At 46.0% G+C, this 22,026-nt stretch overlaps 2 protein-coding genes across 5 annotated transcripts in view; one reads left to right on the top strand and one right to left on the bottom strand.

Annotated features, from left to right (window-relative positions):
- Nucleotides 1–106: 106 nt before the first annotated feature.
- Nucleotides 107–3,653, bottom strand: tbx6 (T-box transcription factor 6). Its single transcript, XM_037279203.1, has 8 exons — nt 3,247–3,653; nt 2,851–3,070; nt 2,511–2,778; nt 2,280–2,423; nt 2,124–2,194; nt 1,984–2,042; nt 1,689–1,896; nt 107–1,615 (listed from the first exon to the last, which is right to left on the bottom strand). The coding sequence occupies exons 1-8, from the start codon at nt 3,317–3,319 to the stop codon at nt 697–699; spliced, it is 1,962 nt and encodes a 653-aa protein (XP_037135098.1). The 5' UTR covers nt 3,320–3,653; the 3' UTR covers nt 107–696.
- A 1,493-nt stretch (nt 3,654–5,146) lies between these two features.
- fbxl15 (F-box and leucine-rich repeat protein 15) overlaps nt 5,147–22,026 on the top strand; it is a 74,049-nt gene continuing 57,169 nt past the window's right edge. For 3 of the 4 annotated variants that reach the window (XM_037279181.1, XM_037279182.1, XM_037279180.1), the window contains exons 1-9: nt 5,158–5,274; nt 5,598–5,754; nt 5,912–6,414; nt 6,510–6,681; nt 7,947–8,160; nt 8,243–8,353; nt 8,439–8,532; nt 12,851–12,934; nt 17,221–17,362. In XM_037279181.1, coding sequence (XP_037135076.1) covers nt 5,249–5,274; nt 5,598–5,754; nt 5,912–6,414; nt 6,510–6,681; nt 7,947–8,015 — 927 coding nt within the window. In that variant the 5' untranslated portion in view covers nt 5,158–5,248 and the 3' untranslated portion in view covers nt 8,016–8,160; nt 8,243–8,353; nt 8,439–8,532; nt 12,851–12,934; nt 17,221–17,362. Of the gene's footprint in view, nt 5,275–5,597; nt 5,755–5,911; nt 6,415–6,509; nt 6,682–7,946; nt 8,161–8,242; nt 8,354–8,438; nt 8,533–12,850; nt 12,935–17,220; nt 17,363–22,026 lie in introns of all 4 variants that reach the window. The other variant, XM_037279183.1, reaches the window with a different exon arrangement.

The raw sequence follows: 22,026 nt of genomic DNA, 5'->3' as shown, positions 1-22,026 counted from the left end.
AGCGTTTACGTAACCATTGAATAATTATTTTTTTTCCCAGTTTTTTTACCAATGCTGCAGAAGTAGGTCAGCCGTTGCATGAACCTTGCTTTTGTTTTTTTCTCTAAACGTTTGAGGACCACAAATTTAGGGTTAATTGTCAACACACGGAATTTAGGTTGAGTTACATATTGAGAGGGTGTCACTTGAAATGTCTTCAGAGGAAATGATTAACATTGCAGCCTCGTCACGTCTGTGAAGGGACTTACTCAATTTTCTGGAGCGCGACGGGGGCGGGCATGACTTCAAGTATCATTCTGTTGATTTTTTTAATTTTTTATTTTTAACATCACAGTAGCAGCTTGTTACGATGCATTAAGGAGCATCACATCATAGACGCTGCAATGGCAGTTTGGTATTTCTTATTCTAGTGGCCTAAAATGTTGACGAGTCAATGCATCTATCCATGTAACCCATCTGTATTGTTAGCTTGCTAGCTAGCTAATGTAATGTACCTTTTTACTGTGCAGTCATACAGAAAAAAAAGAAGATACGACTCATATTTTTAATTCCATGTTCTGCAATGGCTATTTCATCCAAAGTACTATTTACAAATCATTTTTCTACATCACAATGCATCAAATCTATTACATTATTATTATGCCTAAAAGAGCCATCAAGCCAAAAACAATTCACCATCAAAATGTCCTTTTTGTTTTAGAACACAGCCCCGGTGTTCACATCCAAGAAGGACCCTTGGGTGTGGGGATGCTGATGTCGAAATAGTGGTCGGAGAGGGATGCTGAGAGATGGGTGAGGGTCTTGGTGGAGCCGGAGCGGGTAGGAGGTAAAGGGTGGGTAGATGCTTGGGGTAGCGGGAGGGATGGGAAGGGGTGGCTCCCGCTGCTGGAGCAGGGAGGGGTGGTGCAGCATCACGTCCGAGCGGTAGGGGCCGGCAGGGGAGAACTGGGGGATTCCACCCAGCTCCACCGAGGGGTACGAGGGGGCCATGTTGTTTAGGTTTTGAGGGTGAGGCGTGGAGGGGAAGCAAGAGGAGGTTTGGAAAGGCAGGGAGGAAGATGAGTGGTGGGGGAAGGTGGCGGAAAAACTCGGGGCTTGATTTTGCTGGGCCAGATTGGAGAGGTGAAGAGCCTGACTTGGGAAGGACAGGTTCTGCATGGGGGCTGGGAAAGCAAAGGGTGCCGGGGGGGCACCCAGAGGGGGATGGGGCTCAGGAATTGAAGTGAGATTAGTCGGATAAATGAAGGCTTCCGAAGTTTGCTTAGCGGGTGAATTGCGGCCACTGGAAATGTTGTCATCTTGTTGCATGAGAAGGGACATTTGCTCCTGAGATTGACACGGAGGAAAAGAGGTGTCGAGCTCCGGGTTGGCTTGATAGGAGGGTGAAGAGGAGGATGACGGTGGGGTGGGGAAGGTGAAGGCTGTCTGCTGCAAAGACGGCGAGGTGGTGGAGGAAAGGGTGGGGGAGGAGGAGAGGACGGCGGGGTAGTCACTGGGAGGTTCGGATGGGTTGGACGGGAAGGGGGAGGGCTGAGGGAGAGGAACGAAAGAGGGCGAGCTGGTCTGAGTTGCCTGGAAGGATGTGGTGAAGACTGCCTCGCTCAGGGAGTCAGAACTGCGAGGGGAGCAGACATGACCCATTACATGCTGATGCAACTTCAATTCTAATATTTGCTGCTTGTACTTACCTTTCAATTATACTATTTGTGACCTCGCTTATGTCTGGAATCTGGGAGGCCATGAAGGCCTCGTCGAGGTCCAGAGGCTGTTCCGGGACGAGGGTGTCCTGGAACCTACATGAGGGGTCGGCGGGCAGAGAGGCCAACGCGAGGGCCTGCAGGTCTGCTCCGGTTATGTTGGGATGGTGCTGAGTGGAGTCACATGGATCGCAGTTCCCTGTGGAGGTTATGAGGCATGCTTGATATACACCAGTAGGTGTTAAAGGGGTCCCTGGACCCAAAAGGTTTGAGTCTGCCAACAGACCTATTGGCACACTTTCCGACATGTCTGCTAATTTCCGCTTCTGTCTTGCATCTCTTTGTCTGGGGGAAAAGAAAATGACAAGAATTTGAAACAGAACATGTGTGCGGACAAGAAACAAGCGTGTCTTTATCGTGAATTACTTTTTGCTATTCATGCCTTCCTCCCGGAATCCTTTGGCAAAAGGGTTGGAGCTGATCTTCAACTCTGTAATCTGCAATTCCCCCCCCAAAAAAATATGAAGATGAAAACAACAGTTAGCAATAAAAGTTAGCGCCGACTGAATGGTGAGAACGTACCTTGCTGTTCTGGTAGGCAGTGACTGTGATAAACTGGGTCTCGGGGAAGACAAAGGAGTGCTGCCCTCCGCCCCAACTCAGCATGTCCCGGGCCTCGATCACGTGCACTCTTGGCTGGTAGCGATGAAGTGAGTGGAGGATGATCTGGAAAGACGGACAGGTCATGTTTCATAGCATTAAAAAAAACTGTATAGTGTCTGAGATAAGAAAATTCCCGTGTGCTCTACTTACATGCCCATGCGTGTCCAGTGTGTTGTTGGTGAGCTTGGCATAGTGAAAGGAAACGGTGCGGCTCTGCCAGTGAGCTCCAGTGGCGGGGGAATCCGGGTGGATGAAGACGCGGTCCGGCAGCCTGTCTTCAGCCCCGCCCACCGCCTGCCATCCACCTCCTTGGAAGCGATAGCGGGAGTTGTCCATTGGGATGATGTCCAGGAGGAGGATGTAGCGTAGAGATGGGTTCAGGCCCGACACCTTCAACTTCATACCCGGAAACATTCGTCTTGGGTGAAGGGAAGGGAAGATGGAGGTTAGGTCGAAGTTCAGATCCGATTCAATGATGTCACTGACTCACCTTCCCTTTTTGGTGATGATCATCTCCGTTCCCACTGAGCTGAACTGCTTCCAAAGGGACGAGTTCTCCAGGTCCATCTTCACGTCGTCTTTTTGCGCTTGGGCCGTCGGCTCGCCGTGGAGGACAGGCGGGGGCGCCAAAAGCCTCGCGGGCGGCGGGGCTTTGGCCACCCGGTCACACGTCGACGGGAACAGCGGCATGTGGGCGGCGGGCTCCCGATCTTTAAGAAATGCGGAGAAACGTTGGGAATGAGCCCAACTGGAATGTGAAAGAGGGAGCACATAACTCTATTCTGGCTCCCTCTACTGGCTGCTTGCGCAATTTAAAGTTGATTTGAAGATGAAGAAGTACTCAAGACACAAAACGGAGTCATGTGGGTTTGAATGAGCCTCTCACCTCTATAGAAGCGGTCTCCAATCCTCTGAGGGCCCAAAGCTAAACCGGGGTACACGTCCACTCCAAGCATCATGTGCTCTTCAACTGAGCCAAAGTAGCTGCAGCACTTCTCCCCACTGCTCTTCTTTGATTCTTTTTTTTTCCTTTTTGCTTCTGCTCCAGTTTGCGTGACGGCCAGGCTTTCAGCAAATGCCTTGGGTGTGATTGCGCTCTGTTATATAGGTGTTTGGTTGCTAACACTCTTGAGGCCAAATGGTCACATTTTCACACCAAGCTCCGTCGACACCCCACATTCGAACTGCCTCTATTCATTTGAATTAATCGACCTCTGAGCCTTGTAATCACAAAGGCCTCTCGTCATCCCAGATCAATAAATATCAAATATCAAGCATTATATTTGCAAATACAAATTTGATGTGGAGGTATTCTTTGTGACATGATAAAAAGTTTTACTTGTCAATGGTACGGCTAGCTAATGCTAACTATCTTTGAGAAAACCTCCTTTGGCCAAACATTTTTCCAAACAGCTTTTGGGAAATACAATGTAACTTGTCATGTGTCCAGTTTTGAAGAGACAGGACAGATGACAAAGAGGGAAAACCTCGTTTACAAGCAGATCCCCTGCAGCTCACTGATGGCTCGATGACACGGTTCTTCCTCTCAGCTGCGTGTCCTCGGTAGGGAGTCTTTGGCTCTTAGTCGGAGAGGAAGCCAATTGGGCAGCTGGCTGCAATTTGGTCAGCGTTGAAATGTTGATGGCCGACGTTTGAATGACAACAATTAGGATCTTTTTTTCTTAAACCACAAAAATGTGCCATTTGAACACGGGTGTGTTTTTAGATCCATTCGGTATAACATTAAAAAGTGTCACACAATACCAATCATTGTCATCCTCATAAAGGAATATTTTCCATGTTGCCAATATACCTCATAAAAGTGTGTTTTGTTCTTTATGACGGAATCCATTTCTGCTTAAATTGCTTCTATTGCTAAAAATAAACATGAACATATTTGTATGTATATTCTGCTGGCTGTGAAGGTTTAAGTTAAACTTGCAATGTTTTTTTTTTTTTCCCCTTCTCCTTTTCTTCTTCAACAGATACCCCACACAAAGTGACATCTGCTCGCAGGGATTATTTTCCTGTCAAACATTGGATGGAACTTGATAAATGTTTAGAAGAATGAGTTAATCCAGTAAACTGTGTTTCTGTGTGCACCGGCGACAACTGGAGTCAGGTAACCGCCAGGAGAGTAAATATTGTTTTAGTTGTTGTTTTCTCTGTCCATTTGTCTGTTTAAAGGCTTGAGGGGAAGTGACAGTGTAAGTGTCTTCTACTAATGCTTTTACAAACTAACAGGTGGGTCCATGTAACGGCCAATAATGTGGGTGCAATTTGCGTTGCTGTTTTAAGGCTGCTTACATAGGGTGAAAAGTCGGGTAGTGAGTAGGGCTTTAAGTGCATTAAGCATTAACACTATCCTGCTCTTTGACATGCAAGTGCTAAGTAGTTTGAAGTAAATCTTTGTTTGAATAATGAGGTCGAAAAGTCATTATACTAAAAACACAGGTATATGATTTAGTGGAAGCATGCATCCTTCAACCAGGTCTATAATTTGAAAGTCACTTGCGGTTTTTCTTCTATATAAAGTTGTGGGAACATAATAATAATATAGAATAAAATATATAAAAAAATGTTTTCCCATGTCTGCTGTTGATAGGAATAGCGTACAAGAAATAAATTGACCTTTTTTTTTTTTTTTTTTAAATTGATCAAAGTATTTTCGAGCTGTTTCAATGGAAAACGTGGAATAGTTAAAAAAAAAAGAACGGTCAAAGAGTGAGATAAGGGAAAAGCGAATGGGCTCCTTAAAACCGTGGTAATGGTGGGGCCCGAACTGCAGGTGGCGCTAATACGCTAACAACCGAAGAAGAAACTGGCGGAAACGGTGAAGAGGTTCGTCCGTGTTCCGTGATTTAAAAACAGATCAAATTCTGTTTGGAATGGAAGACGAGGTAGAAAACACAACGTAAGAGAATAAATTATTTGCACTATTTCAAGCATTTTAGCTCGTCAATTTGACACGCGTCTTTATCGTTTACGTCGAAGCAACGAGCGTCATTTTGTAGACGGCGAAAGTACGACATAATTAAAGACACCTGGCTAAAAAAAAAAGTTGAAAACAAAATAAATGTTCAAGCAAAGCACAGGTACCTAAACTTCACCACAGTATCAAAGTACATGTACCTGTAATGAAGTATTTGTTTTGTTTTCGTTTAACTGTATTGAGCAGTATTAGTTCTATTTTTCTGTAATTCAATGGTCAGCTACAACAAGTAACTTTGTGTCCAGCAGGTGTCGCCTTTTGACGTTACCATGGGAGGACGTACTGGTTGCACATATTTTATCCTATTTACCTTTGAGACAGCTTGTGGCCTTGCAAAGAGTGAGCAAGGAATTCCACACGCTCATTCGACTCTTCTTTGCCAAAAGCACGAGTCTTGAGCTAGTAAGTAGTCATATTTTTTCCCCCTCTCTCTCTTTCTCATGTGACTGTCCAACAGGGCGAGACAAACGTTTTTGTAGATGACAAAAACAAGGCAAACGAGAATAATAATTCTTTATTAAATATTATTTTACAAACTGAACCCATTATTTTTGCACAGGTTGGACCTTGCGTTCCAAAGGAGGCCTTTTGCTCTCTGGTGAAGGACAACACCGGTCTCCTCAAGCTGTCACTTGAGAGCTGCTCCTCCTGGCTGACTGACGAAGAGCTGCTCCCCGTGATCAGCCGGAACCGGCGTCTGCTGACAGTGGGCTTGAGCGACTGCGTGGGCCTTACCCGCCACTCACTGGGGGCATTGTCTTTGACTTGCTTACACCTACGGCACCTCGCTGTGGCCCGCTGCGAATTCGTGGATGGCCCGTCCCTGCGCAGCCTGGCCGACCACTTCGGGGAGTTGCGCTCGCTCGACCTCAGCGGCTGCTGCCGGCTGAAGGATGACTCCATCTGCTACCTGGCCAAGAAGTGTGTGCGGTTAGCCTTTCTGTCTTTGGCTGTCAATGAAAGTATCACAGGTGAGGCAGTGGAGGAGGTCGCCAAAAACTGCAGGGGCCTCGAGCATCTGGATCTGAGTTGCTGCCTGCGGGTTAGGGACCATGCAATCAGGTATTATTATTGTTTTAATTATTTATTTCATAGCTTGACTGGTTGCCCCGCAATATTTTCCGCCAGTGTAATCTGAAAGTAACTGCCCCTCGCAGGACAGTTGCTGAATACTGCCCCAAGCTGCAGTCCTTGAAGGTGAAACACTGCCGCCATGTAACCGAGTCCAGCCTGGAGCCTCTACGCAAGCGCAACGTGCTTGTGGACATTCCTCCGCCACCTGGGAGCCTTTCGCTCGTTGTGCACTCTGGCCCTTATGTCAATATTCAGGTATAAAACCACATCCGCAAAATTTTTCACATTTGAAGGCACCAAAAGTGTAAAAACTGTTGTAAACGAACTAATTTGATTGGATCGTTTGGTTAACGTGTAAAAGTTGATTTCACCACGATTTCACCTTTTTGTGCCTTTAAACAAATGACTTCCTTCCAATTTTTGATTGTCGAAAGACACACACTTGACAACCGATGTGTTTTGTGTTCAGAGAATTTTGATGCGCAAAATGTTTTGTATGTATATTGTGTATATATTTGTATGTATACTATTTAAAATTAGATTTTGTCATTATCCAGCGTGTTTGAAAAAAATAAAAACAATAAATACAATCATGATATAATTGACAACCACTGAAATACTTAGAATTCTTAGAAATGCTTAGAAATATTCAATACACACATCATATCAAGAATGCGATATAAGAATAAGTCCTTTTTACACAAACACGAAAAAAATACAAGACAATGTTTAGGCTAATTGGATGAACCCATTCAATGAGCTTTTATGTGTTGGGGGGAAAAAATCTTCCTGATTCCAAAACGTAACAGGCACTAATACGCATATGTTCTTGATCAACAATAAAATGCAAATAATTAGTTCTTTTCTTTTAATTCTCCACTTCTTGTTGGGTTGAAAAAAAATCCTGATTACATTCATCATAGCATTAGAAATTAAATGAAATTCTACACACTCAACTACCTTTGTTTTTGTACCAAATCATACTAAATACTGAGAATTGACTTGAATTGTTGTCCTGCTACCAGCAGAGGGCAGCGATGAACCATAATCACAGTACTTGTAATGCTTTCATCACCCACTTTCAAGATAGGCCCACTCAAAGCTTTCTTTTTAATTATAGCTCCTCCTTACTTTTCAAATTTACTGTGCGGCAATCAACAAACTCTAAAAGCAGTTTTTGGCATTTCATACTGCACCTCCAAGAAACGTTGAGCTCCAAAAGCACAAAAGACAACGCAATGGCTTTCCACCTGAGCCTTAATGACATTAACAAAGTTTCCATTAACGGGGCGCTCGAGGGAGACGGAGGCGACCGTGCGGAAATCCACACGACGGAGTCGCTGATAAGACAAAATGAAACACATCTCCACAGGCCAAGAAGGTCCAGGAGACGCCAGTCCAAATTACTTCTCGGCCCAATTTGTGGTTACTTCATTAAGCGAGCGACTTTAGCGCACGGGTGGGAGGTTGCGACCTTTCCCATCATGCTTTCTAACAAAGTTTCCTATATGGAATTGTAGCAGCGGCTAAAGATCTTCCTGGGAAAGAGCTTCCTGAATCAGAGTGGTCTTTTTCACCTCTGGATTTGAGGAGATTCCAAGTGGAAGTGCAAAATCCCGCTCTCATCTGCTCATGCGGTGGCCTTCCCTCAACAGCCGGCTGATATCCTCAGCGGATCAACCGCCGTCCACAGCTTTGAGCCCCTGAAAGCCCTTCACCAACAACGGACAGCAGGTAAGACCCGAGTGGATCATCGGGACTTGAGATATGGACGTCTGTTGGCTGTGCGTTACATCTTTCTGCGCCATCCGTCTAGATCCTCTTCCATCTGAGGTGGTGCGGCAGAATAGAAGTCAGTTGGACTTCTTCTTGGAGACGTTTCACCTTCACCCCAAATTCATTCAACAATCTTTGGTGAAAGCCTCGGGTACGTGGTGATGCTAGAATGACCTAACTCCGATGAAACGACCTCCAAGGAACAAACCAGATTTCTTTTCTCTCTTTCCCCACAGCTTAAACTGCTCTACTTCAGCTATTTCTTGATATAAAAAAAAAAAAGAAAAAATGGTATTCCATGGCACGGCTGTTTTGCAGGAGCTCCCACAGGTACGTAATGGGGAAATCTAAGTCTAGCCAAGTAGAAAATTTATGGCCAGGGTGGTCCATAGTTAGCGTCATTGTTCACAAGCTAGCTGATGGTAATTGAATCTGTATAAAAGTTGTATTGCAAACTGAGTCCCTAAATCACCTTCCCCGAGCTGAAGGATGATCAATACATGTTGTTGATTGGCCCCTAGATGGAGACTACTAAGATCTGAGCCGTCACAGTTTTTTTTTTTTTTTTTGGGAGGTGTGGTCTACCTGATCCCCATTTATTATTATTAAATTGGAGTGTGACTTAAACAAAAATCCAGCAATGTCAGCTTAGGTACGTCATTAACCTCGTCACCTGAGACTGGTGCTGTGCTAACCAACACTTGGTGCATTTATTGAAGTTCCTGTTCCTAACTTCTGCTTACCAAATTTAGTTCAGTTTGGTGGAAGCTTCGGGGCGCTTCCATTAGACAGCTTTAAAAGCATGCCGAGTGCTCTTGAAAATGAGTTTCCGCAGATGCACCCCGGTCTCCTCAGCAGGCCACCGGGGCTTTGTCAAGACTTTGTGCGCCGCGTTAAGCCCCCCAACCCCCCATTATGCCGTATGCAGTCGAGCAGAAAGTAAAAGAACCTCTTCTGCAGTCATGAGGCCGCCGCGCTGGTGTGCAACACAGTTCAGCGTTAGATATTTGCGAGTCATATAAACACAAGGGAGGCCACTGAGCTTTCACGAGAGAGCAAAATATAATTGGGGGATTATATAAGTGTCCAAATCCTCCACCGGGGATTGAATTTTCCTTCAATTGTGTGTTTTGGAAAGCCCTCACAAAAAGTGATGTACACTCAAATCACGATAGGACACTTTTAAGGCTTGAAATCAACTTGCATGCTGAGATCTTTGCATTGTTTTTGCTCACCGTATAACTGTACCCATCGACTCGTCGTAAAATGGAGAAATGACAGGGAGGTTGAAAAGATGACCTGAGCAAAATGGCGTCTTTACAGTGGAGCAGCCACTCGGATTTTATAAATATCAGAAACAAAGACACAAAGCCTCCCCCGTCGTATCATATCGTGTTTATTTATGGGGTGCTTAGACGAGCTCCTCCACCACGACAAATAACACCGGCGGTGCACTTAAGGGAGCGCAGTTCAACATTTACACAGCGTTGCCGAAATCAGTTTATGTATGGGCTCAATTGACTTAATGCATATAAAGAGACTAGATGCTATTAATGAACAGGCTGCCCTCGGGCACCGGCCCGACCTGAGAGCAAGCTAATCTGGCATGCAAATTAAATCCTGCCTCCGTGTGTGTGCCCGCCACTTTAATGCGGTCCATTACAGCGTTTGCACTTATTTATATACACTATTATTAAAGAATCGCCTCCGAAACAGACAGTTTTGCAAGCTAGGGCTGCGGGTATCTTATTTGACGTCAAAGTCAAAATTTGGGCATTTAATTTCACAAAATTAAAAATGAATTACAGTACGAGGATGTTCTCTCTAAAATGTTGAACCCAAAATGTAGTGTAAATAAAGTTTTACCTCAGAAATGATGCCGAAACACTTCTAAATTTGCTCTGTAAGTAGAGATGGTAAAATGAAGCTTCAAATTTGCTTCATGAACCAGCTGTATTTTATTATTTTTTTTACTACTCTGGTTTGTCGGGTTTTTAACCCAGCATTTTTAAGGGTTTCCGAAAAAGGTCGATGCAATCTAAATTAAACAGCCCCTGATTTTTCTTTTTCTTTAGCAAAATTGAGTGAATTGAATATTTTCTGTTTATCTGTCACAGGGGGTTCCCTGACAAATATAAATAAATAAAACCTTCCAGGCGCAGGTATGCTTGAGTATGTGCACCTCATTTCAAGCACAATTAACTTGAAATGGAGTGCTGCAGGATCAATAGTCCCCATTTGATCCAGGAGGGGGTTGTTGGGCGCGATGTCACTCTATGGAAATGGCACACATATGGTAATTCCGCCAGTTTAACAACAACAACTCGGAGAATTTACTGTTACCACTTTTTTTTCCTGGGCGACGGGAATAACAAACAGCGGGATGCACTTGGGAGCCATCTTCTCTTATCCCGGCTTCAATTAATCTTAAAGAGAGACACGCCATTTAAAGCTAATGAGCAGGGAGTAAAACTAATGCGTGTTGATACTCGGAGGATGCTGAAGCGAGAGTACGTTGCGAAATTTGATACTTTTTGACTGGAGCAGCTCGCCCTTACCACGCGACATAAAAAGCGAAATGAACGCCCGCTGAAGGCCAGCCCTGTTCCTTCATCATATAAACAACAAAAAACAGAGCGAGTCAAAGCCAATTCCCCGACGGGTGCTTATATGAAATGCAACTTTCAGGCGTCGTACTCGCCTCTCCGCAACCTTCCCCTGGCTCCGAATGTGGCATTTATTTGCAGGACTCCGTTTCAATTTAAAGGGAATGGCAGCCGAAGGAGGCACAGGGGACAGTGTCTCATCACTGCCACTTACCACTCTTATAGGCCTGCTGGCGGAGGAGGGAAACCTCAGCAGGCAGCCCCCCACTTAAACAGCGAAGACCTCCACCAGTCAATGTCACGTACGGCTCGCTGATAGCCTCGTATTCCCAATCCCTGTTTTGAGTGTGCGCGTGCACACGTTGACAGGTTCGCCGTGTCTTGAAGACCACTGCGCGTATATCAAGATCATTAAAGGAGTTCTTTAATGGCGGAGTCAACAGAAGGTTCATTTTTCTTAAACCCACTATTTATTTAGAATACAGAAATCTTCAAAAGTATTAGAGCGGTGAGGTCAGTTTTTGTTGCGTCTTGTTATCTGTAGAGCTGTCAAAATTAATCCAGGTAATCGATGATCAAATGAAGCTCCATTTGAATTGTCTAAATCCTGCCAGCCTTTCAACAGTAACAGTAAAACCTGAGTTAAATGATTCCATCAATTAATGACGCGAATGCTTAATATGGAGCCACTGAGAAAACAACCTGACCCCAAAACAGCGTGACTTTCCCGCTCAAGGACGTTCCCGGGAACGCTCTCCAAAAGACGACATACGGACATTACTCGCCTAAAGGGTTAATTGTTGACGGAAGGCAAACAAACAGGTCCGAGAATAGCAACGCTACTTTTTTAGCGATTGGCTCATTTGAAATTCAGCATCGCGTCCATACAGGGCTGACGATGGGGGGTAAATTAGTGCTCGGAGATGAATTACTGAGCCAAAGGGAAGGCACGCGGGAAACTGGCATGTTATGAGTAGGAAATACGCAAAATGGACAAAAGGCATCTTTTTTTTTTTTTTTTTACCTTGCACTTACATTTTAAACGTGATCTTAAATGTGCACCCGTTTATAGAAAAAAACAAATTTTGTTCTCAAACTGTACCCAATGTGAACCGGACTGTGACCTTAAAACCAAAGCACATACCCAACCCTGATTTTTCCTCAGACTGACATATCCCCATCCCATGTTTTTTTTCGCCAAAAAATCTAATTATAATAAAAGGCTATTTTCCAGTGAGACCAGTGGAATGGCACCACCTCCACATCCCTCCTCCACCAGCACGCTCCCCGTTTTCCTTCCGAGCGCCATTCATTTTGATTTCAATTAAAGATCCTGAGTGTGACTGTTGGAGAGAAATTGCCTGCCTTTTTAATTAGCTAGTCTAAGTTGGTGGAAGCAATTGTTTTTTTTTGTTGGTTTTTTTTTTCCTCCCCCCTCAGCACTTTGCATTTGATGAGCCCGCGACTGCCATTTTATTGCCATTCGTGAATATGCTCTTTTTTTTCCCTACCTGATCACGCATACAAACAAAAAAAAAACCCTTGGCTTGACTTTTCTGCAGGTGGGGGCCTTTCCCTGCATTGGCTATGAAGAGGTCAGCGCAGGTTTAGGACCACATGGCGCGGCGCAGGCCGCTGCCCGCCAGTCAATAATCTATTACGAAGCGGCCCATCGTCCCACCGCCCCCACCGGCCCCCCATCCCCAGTGTGACTAATGCACAGCACAGAGATGGTCTCCCCGAGGTTAATGCTGCACCGCTGACCCCGTTCCCCTCCTGACAAACTCTGTCACCGCTTGATCGGGAAAAGATGCTCCTCGGCCCAAAAAGAAGGGGCTCGTACATCACGGCATATCATAGCAGTCCCCAGATATCAAAACAATTCATGCCCCGAGTGGCTGCAAGCTGTGTAGACATCGAGACAAGGGACCAAGGTGTGATGTAAACTGCAAAATATTTAGCTAGCCATTTGTGACACTGTTAAAATTCAGGCTGATGAGCTTGCTTTTAAAATCTGTGAACATATCTACTTTCTATTATAGCTGGAAGACCATTTTCTTGGCCTGATGCGAGACCTGTTGAGAACCCAGCCAGTCTCTTCTTCTCTGATGGGGTTGGAGGTCCTGGTAAGTCTGTCACAGAATGAATCAAACAAATCTGACAAGGTGCCACTGTCATTCAGAACTTCACGTTCCTCCTTAATATGGATCCTAAAAGGGACTCTTTGGAGCGACCGCCCAACTCATTTGCATGCGGTGATATTTGCACTAGTTACGAGTCTCGTAAAAGAATTTGGTGCACATGGCACCGCATCACGGGATGGAATGAGAATCCGTGCTATTAAAACCACGTCTATTTGTGTCACCGTCGCTGTCTAATAATAAATCACCTGCCTCCTCCTCCGCGAAAAGACGCTCGTCATTTGAAATTCTAGCAGCGGGCCCCGGTTTGGCGCTGGGCGGGGTCTCGGCGAGCAGACGGAAATTAGCCGCACCTGAATGACAAGGCAAAAAAGCTGCCGCTCCCAGAGGGACTGTGATCTACACACAAACTCCCTTTTAATAGACTTACACCTCATTTGGCCTTTAAAGCTTGTTGAAGGGTCCCAAAGGACCAGAGGGAGGGAGGCAGTGGGGGGGGGTCCCTCAGAGGTCAGAACCGCCGCTCGCTGTAAAGCAGCTGCGGTGAAAGTGGGAGCTTGATTAGACGGCCATTCACGCCCAGAAGGGGACCGTGGTGCGGGGACAATGCTGCAGTTTCCCTTGCAAAACAACAGACACCATTTTGGCAGGCCTGCCGAGAGCAATATGGGCTCCCCCGGAGAAAGCCATCACTGTAGACCACGAATGGAAATGTGGATTTTATCCCGTTTCGATTGTGCAGGAAGTGTCATGCGAGTTCATAAAGTCTTTAAAAATATATATATCTACTCCAAAAAAACCTGAGTCCAAATCCAACTCACCAATTAGTGGGCTGTGTTACACACTTTGGAAATGGACTTTTCTTTAAATTCTACAATAAAACTTCTCTCTCTGGCGGCACATCATCCGCGCAGCGTCAAGTAAATTGTAATTGGCTCGAAAGAGTTGTAAAATGTATCGTGACAATTTGACGCACTTTATTTCACTGTTTTATAGAAATGTTTACGAAGAAGGCTTTTATTTTGACATGCCAGCTTGATACACAGTGTGGTGGTGGTGGGGGGGGCTTTCCCGACTCCATCATGGATTTAATATGGATTTAAATCTTGAATTAATTAATGTTGTAAAATAGAGCCTGGCGACAATAAATGTCAACAAGCAAACATTCTCAAGGACACGGGATGATAAACCGGAGATCCATTGTGTTTATATGCTTAGCTTGATGTTATCGTTGTTACTTTCCCCCCCCCTTTCCTTTCAATGACATCCCACAGCATTGATGGTTAATTAGACCTCTTTGCACAGCTCTTTGGGTTAATTCCAAAAAAGTGTGGGGGGTGTAAAGTTTGCATTTTAAGTGAGGCGCGGTGCGGCATCTTTGCTTCCTGAGTTGAAATGCAGTGGAGGTTAAGTGGTCCCTGGGCTCGCGGCACCTATCTCAGCCCAAACATGACAGCTGGGGACTTGACTGTTGCTATGGATATAGCAGCCCCTCCTTCTTCTACTCCTCTTCTTCTCAGGGGCTTGTTCATCCAACCCCAGTTACTTGCAAATGCCCCCGACTGCTCATTTGAGACCATACAAGTCCTCCCCGCTTGCTTCGTTTCCGTGTTAACACGTCAACTTCGGTGTTGTTCTGCCCCGTTTCAAAAGTGCACGGAAAATGGCTCCGGGTGTTCTCAGACGCTTAGCTCGGATTTGGAGCTGGAAAATTTCCTAGAATGGGCTCCGGCACGATTGAAGTGGTGTGCCTTTTCACAATTAAAAAAAAAAAAAAGAGAAGCACATCATCATGGTAACGAGACTCTTTGTCTAGAAGTGTTCTAAGAATTATAATTATTTGGATAATCTATTTGAAAACTGCGGCCTTCTTCTTGCAAGCTTATCAATGGCCGCCATTGTTGTCATTGCAACTTCTCACGCGCCCTAAAAAAAAAAAGACTTTCTAGTGTCTCGAAACTTTAAATCGACGGCTTTGAGTTCGAGTTCTCCGAGCATCTCCTCGTGACCCGTGAGTCCCAGCTTAGGCTGAAATTTGGGACGGCGTAATGAAAGGATCACGGCAAGACAGCAAGTATGTGATGAATGTTTAAATTGGTTTAGCCGCAAGGCCGCCGCAACGGCGTACATCTCTCGCTCGGATGAGTCGGAGGGTCTTTTACGCTCATGACCGTAATCCCCCCGCGAAAAATGGGCATTAAGTGAAAGTAATTGCTCTCATGAACAAATTCATATTTTATTATCTTTTCATCGCCACTTCCAAGAAGGGTGAGTTAAACTGTTAGCCAGCACTCAAATTGTTGTCTGATTTGGACATAAAAAAAGCAGGTAGCACATTTTTAGCTCGATTTTTAGCGTACCATCCCATACCTTGAATTACACTTAATGTGATACTGTGTAACAAAAGTTTTAAACTGGAAACTGGAAATCTACATAATACTCAAAAGTTAGCAATTAATCTCTGTCCAATAAGCGTCTTGAAAGCTGTGAAAGTTGCTCGTGCCAGCCCTTATTCGCCCGGAATCCTTCTCCAGGGCAGAACGCCGGCCTGCTGAGAGCACACATGAGCGGTCCACCAAAGGGCCCGAATCCTTCGAAACGTCGCCCGTACCCCCGTTCCAGCCCTCCCCACTGTCCCACCTGCTGACATTGCATCCATCTTTCCGTGTGTTGGCACTGCACAGCAGCAGCAGCTCGCCTTCCCTCCGGAGCCTGTAGACCATCACGCCGATTAGAGGAAATTTGTACCTCAATATTGTCAACCTCCCGCTTTCCGTGCCTGCGCCTGCACAGAAGGCAGGGCCAGACATTTGGGCGGCGGCCAAGCACATGTGTGGAGCTCGACCCCCCCGCCGCCGCCGCCGCCGCCGCCGCTCCTTTCCAGCTTTATGGCCTCCCGACCGATGGGACAAATGCCGGGTGGCTCAAAATGAACTTATCTCATTTGGACCACAACACGTCGCCTCAGGTTATAATGTTGCGCCGTTCCCGGCGAGGCGCATGAGGGTCAATTGTACGTTTCCATCTGAACCGGGGAAAGTGCAAAAATGCCAGACAGTGAATTTGGAACAATTTGCCGTATTGACTCCCTTTAGTGTAAAGTATCAAGCTCGTATGACACCGCCGTTTGTATGTATTAGGGAAAAATACCGAGGAGGAGGTAGTTTATACGTCAGTGTTTTCTCTTAGCTCCCCTCGAGTCGTGGATGCCCGACATGATTGATAGCCTGGCGAGATGATCTCCAATACAAAAGTCATTATTGAACAGCAGGGCCGGGCTGCCGTTGCGGGTCTCCCTTTGATTTAAGTAGTATATTTTCATGATCTATAAAGAGGCCAGCTGGAGAGAAAATGGTTTGCTCTCAAACATTTAGTGTCTATAAGCCATCGCGCTCATGATTGGGGAAATGATTGCTACCCCCTTTTTACGCCTTTTTTTTTTCCTCTCTTTTCGTCACGCTCGCATCCGTCGCGCCGAGCAAATTGGTAATAACCGGGTAGATTAACCCCAATACAATGCTGATTAACATTAGCTTGCTCGACTAAATAAATTCTGCAGGGAGTGTAATTGAACTTATCGGGAATATTCAAGCACGACTGTAATCTTGCTCCAATTGGGTGCGCGTTGGCTTGTGTAAACGCAGTCTTGGGGGAAAAAAAAAAAAGTGTTAATCACGCTTTTGTTTTAGGGCACAAACATGGCGGCTGAAAATGGAAGACGAACGTCTCCATTCTACAGGTTTGCGCAGTTGTCGCTGATGTTATCTGAGCGTAAATGGCGCCGTCATTCGGATGTACACGGTTTGAAACGCCTCGCCGTTTCCTAGCAGCGCTTTTCCTCTTGACATGCAAGCAAACATCTGCAGACATGAATCTGTTCACTGGTCTTGATCAGCAAAGTCTGTTGTGGCACTTCTGCACGGCGTCATGTGGAAGTGAATGACAGGTGCATAGTGTGAAAAAGTCCCTCAACACTGAGGACTTGCGTTTTAATTAAAAATATACGTCATTTGCTATATGTTAGCATTTATCCTTTTTTTTTTTTTTTTTTAAATACAAAGCTTTGTCCACGCCATGTTTCTTTTCTGCCCAAGTCAGCCAAAGTCTTCCTGCGTCAGGTTAATCAGGCGTAATTTAAAATCCAAAATTCCTGACAGGACATTTTCAGCCCCGCTATCGGCGGGGAATGTTCTGCATGGCTGTTTGGATCAAAGACTGGTTATCTCTTTTATTGAGCTGTTCTAACCTCTGTCCACTCTCATTACGGACAGGAGGCAGTGAATTTCCCGGCCAATCAAGACTAACGGCGGCAGACAGGCGCGGGGCCGCGACGCTTTAACGAGGCGCGATGCAATGAACATTGCAAACACGCCGGCGGATCAGCGGCTCACCTTAAGAAAATGATTTGGAAAGGTAAGCTCAACGTTACAACTACAGTACATTGAGATGCAGTTGTTAGGACAAAATTATTCTCGTAGTTGCACACCACAATTATTATTTTTCAAGACAGGCAAAATATTCAAATAGCGAGAAGCTTTCGTAGCAGATTTATTTCGGAATACACGATCTTCTTTGTAAGATGTTATATGGTTACCAATGCGTATTATCGCCATCTACTGGACTTTTACGGAACATCATTAACCCAGTGGTACAATTATGTGTGCGAATTGAAAAAGAAAAGAAAAAAGACCCATGTTATGTTTTTGGTTAAAAATGGCCAGAGCGAGGTTGCGAGGTGAATCTTTTTTTTCTTTTCGTTTTGACGTTGAGGCGCACCAGCTGTGTTTATGGATTCCCGCTGCACCTGCTGGGGTTACTGAGCGAGTGCAGTGAGGGATTAAGCGCAGGGGCGCCAGGGGGTACGAGGGCGGCGGAGGGGGCGCCGGAAGGGGCGGAACACGGAAGAACGGCAGCTCCGAAGGGGCTACAGTTTCAAAGTGTCACTTCGTTGAGATTTTGGGGTCCCGTTTTGCCGGAGCGGGCTCCTTCTTGATTACGACGTTGACATTTTACTCGGGAATGAAGCTGATTAATGTCGGCGAGCGTAGAAACGCACCGCTCAGCGCTTCTTGTGATCACCAGAGATGGATTGGGAAAGAAGGCTTTCAAATTGAATGTACCTCTCCCCACTCGGCCCACTAATTGTGCCATTTACCACCACTTGAGTCAGTGACCGCCGCTATTTAGTCAAACTAATGATGATGCACAGTCAGAGTCATCCCCTGATAATTAAACTCGGGCTCCATCTCTTCTTCGGTATTAGCGGTTTTTTTTTCGTTTTTTTTTATTTGGCCAAATTAACAGTCGAGCGGGAGAACAAATCGAGTCACTTAGTTCCTTTAAATTACTCGTGGTGTTGTTAGCTGGGAAATGACTCCCTCCCCACCTCACCCTTCCGAATTCCATTTCCTGTCACTTGTTATTGATTGCGCAAACTTGACATTCTTGTTTTGAGGGTTCGGGCAGGTGAGGGAGGTATAATGATCAAATTGATAGTTTTGTTTTTGTGGCCTCCAATGTTTTTCATTATTTTCTCTATTTCACTACTACTGATAGATGATTCTATTCTACCTGCCCACCCAAAATCAAACCCAAGTGAAGACGTTCCCGCCCGTCCCTGAAAACGCGCCGCATTTGTTCCACGGCGCTGTGCCCGCGCCGAGCCTAAGTGAATGAATAAATAGGCTGATGTTGAATTTTCCCCTCACTTGGCTCTACTGACACAAATAGGATCTACAGTACTTTATAATGCTGTTAGGGGGAGGCGGCTCTCGCTGCTGTCACCTCTCGGCGGACCCGCGAGGCTTTGCTAGTCTAGCCTGAAAGGCTAAGTGACATCAAGCTTCGTTATTATCATCGCATGCCGCATTTGTAAGTGGTTAGCCTGCAAATTGTGATGAAATAGGCTGTAGCCCCCTTCGGAGCTGGACTTTGTGAAATATTGGGTAGACAAGAATGACTCGGATCCATTTTTCCTGGTGTGGCAGCGATATGAAATAAACAAAAAACAGGATCACATGTTGACCCGGGGTGCTCACTATCACAAGGTGACCCCCCCCCCCCCCCGCCCCCCTTTCAAAACACACATACTCTCGCGCATATAATGAGGAGGAAAATCCCTTGTTGGCGTCAGCGTCAAATTGGGGGAACTCAAGTCTCGTACAAAAGGACCGACAAGCCCCCCCGACCCCTCCTACCGCGGTATTCTGGTCAACTGTTTCTCCGTCACGTCAATTCCTCGGAGGTTTCATATGACAAAACACTCGAAAGTTGCTTTGTCCCTCCTCGTCACGTTACACTCCTTACTTCTCCTCCTCCTTCCTCCTGTTTGCGCTGTCAGCCCATAGCCTGGCACCTGCTCTCATGTTCCTAATTAGTCCCTTTTAATTAATTATGTGCGCCGTCTTATAGCTGGAGACGTCTCCGGATGAACAGCCAGTACATTAGGTACACCTGCACAATCCAGATGACTCAAATAATTCACTGTGTCTTCAGGTGTCCTTAATGTTGTGACCAGTGAGATGCGTTTTTTTTTTTTTCCCGTCATGGTGAAGGCACACCTAACGTCACCGTAGCTGCATCCCAGCTGTTGCTGCCGCCTCGGCATCCTCCTGTTACATCGGGATGCACGAGATGCCAAACAAAAGCTTCCATTAAATATTTACCCGACCCGTCGGCGTATCACAAACGAAGAAAGGTCAACACGATCGCTCATGGAGACATAAGGACCAAGTGGATTGTTGTCGTTAAAAAAAAAAAGAACGCGCAATCGTAAACTAAACTGAAAGTTTCCGTAATAAGCCCGGCGTAATTGAAGCAACACAAAACCAGTTGAGTTGTTTTGGGAGGCGTCGGCGTGACAACTGATTGCAAGCAAAAATATTTGTCCAGGGTGGGAATAATTACATCTGCTCCCGCTTTGACTCGGGCTTGCTTCCTGGAGGACCTGTTTGCGGAGACTCAATGACAAGAAGTCGAGTTGACGGGCCCAGAGTGAGACAGTTAAATGCCCCCTTGCTGCTCTGGATAATTAATAAATAAAGTACCAGGGGAGTCCTGTCATGGCTTCCTCGATGACAGGGGGCTGTCTCCAGTGCGCTAAAGCATTAAATGACCAATTCCTGTCAGACGAACTTCCACCGCACTCCCCCGACGCGCCGGTTCTCATCGCCGCCTTCGCCCCGTGCACACGCGCCCGTATCGCTTTCTTTCCGACGAGAGGCGCTTCGCCGACGGTTTTCTAGCGACTGATGGCTCTAGTTCATTTCTGCCGAATTAATTGGTCCCTGAATGAATTGCGTTGACAGGGCAATTCATCATGTGTTTGGCCTGACAGTAAGCGGCGGAGGAAGGCGGGGGGGTGGCGAGGAAGGAGCAAGTCCGGGGTTACACGGGGAAAAAAATGGGGGTTGATGATTCTGCACCCCACCCTCCCTTCTCTTTCGGTATATCTCCCAGCTGCCCCAGTTTGCCGGGGCCGAACGCCGGGGCTGACAGCTGATTAGAGGGCCGCCTCTGTCTGTTTTGGTGAGACCCCTCCCCATTTACGAGCCAGTCAGGTAGTAAGCGCACGACCACCAGCGGCCGACATGTTCGCTAAGTGAGGCCTTAATTGCGTCACGTGGCAAGCAATTTATTTACTGGCAAAATAGTGACGTTAGTCTTCACCCGACCTCTGACCTGTCAATGCAACCAAACATTTGTAAATTTTTTTTTTTTTTCCACGCTCACTTAACAGCTCCAGTCAGTTCGACTGAATTGGAAATTTGCGAACAACTAAATCTGACCTCCATCCACGCAGATTTTAATTGGGCAAGATCTCGCCGTCCATCCACTACCTTTTAAGTCTTTTCCTTGTCTTATTCTCACGCTAGCATGTCAAGCACTTATCCGGCCAATCAATGCTCACTCATTAGGAACCTCCCCTCAAGTATCCCGCCGACGTCCTCACACCGAGTGGAGAATCACCTCATAATTGGTGCTCAGGCATCATAACAAGCTAGGCTGCCCCGCTGACACGTCCGTACAAACAGGTCTAACACGCCGATTGATGGATAGCGGAGAATCGTATTACATATTGCCACATCCAATTAGATACAGCACATAAAGCAGCACATCCATTCCGCCCTTCCCACCCAACAGCCGCTCGAGGAATATGAAGATGTGAAATGCATTTTCATATTTTCACGCCGTCGTCTGATCGTGTCACAGGCAAAAAAAAGGATAACATCCTGAGGATTTATTGTGCATTTGACACGGCACTAACCAAATTAGCATTTGGCCGTCGCAGCATATTCAAAGCGTGCTCGAGCACACGCGGCGTGTGCAGTCAGCAGTTAGAAAGGTCAACAGTAGTCCTGACGTAAACCTACACGAGTCGAGAACACGGGACCAAAACTTCGGCCTGTGTCGCGTTTACATCTGAGAAACAAAATGACCACACTTCTATTCAATGAACGAATAATAATAATGAACAGCTAATTTACTATATACAATCTTTATGTATATAATTTCGTTGAATCTGTCTAAAATCAAATCAAATAATAATCTTAGCCCATCAACCAAAATGCTAACATTGCGCTGCTATCGTGAGACCATACGAGTTTCCCAAAGTATGCCGGCCCGATCACTGCTCACTAAGGCGTAGGTGGGAATCCACGATGGGTCGCTTAGCATTACTGTGTACAGTATGTGTGCTTTTGAGGGCTCGAAAATGGACTCTGACTGTACACTTAGTTTCCAATAGCCCACTAAACGTCCCATTAGAGGCCCCGAGGTGCTGTCACATGTACGCGGCGCTTTTTATCGCACGCCCAAATCCTCCGCCAATTGCACACGGCTAATCGAGACGGTGTCCGCCGGCTGTAAATCAATAACGACGTAACTAAGTCGTACCAGGCGGAGGGATTAGGGCGAGAAGAAACGAGTGAAAATCAGCTTCCAGAGAGAGTGGGGGGGGGGGAAGGGGTAGGGGGGTGAGGAGGGATTTCACGCATAAATCTAGCGGCCGCAACTTAAGCGCAAATTGAATTCTGAGGCGACGGGAGAGCGAAAAAAATTAATTCAACTTTACAAAG

The sequence above is a fragment of the Syngnathus acus genome, chromosome 19 (assembly GCF_901709675.1).
Source record: "Syngnathus acus chromosome 19, fSynAcu1.2, whole genome shotgun sequence".
NCBI lineage: Eukaryota > Metazoa > Chordata > Actinopteri > Syngnathiformes > Syngnathidae > Syngnathus > Syngnathus acus.
Note: the sequence above shows the minus strand (reverse complement) of the source record. Positions and strands in the feature narration are given on the sequence as shown.

Bases quoted from the DNA above. Each gene is read 5' to 3' on its own strand.
- tbx6 (XM_037279203.1), bottom strand. From the start codon at position 3,319: ATGATGCTTGGAGTGGACGTGTACCCCGGTTTAGCTTTGGGCCCTCAG. The intron at 1,897-1,983 runs GTCTGTTGGCAG...TAACCTCCACAG, and splicing joins GTCGGAAAGTGTGCCAATAG to GGAACTGCGATCCATGTGAC. The intron at 1,616-1,688 runs GTAAGTACAAGC...CTCCCCTCGCAG, and splicing joins ACAAATAGTATAATTGAAAG to TTCTGACTCCCTGAGCGAGG.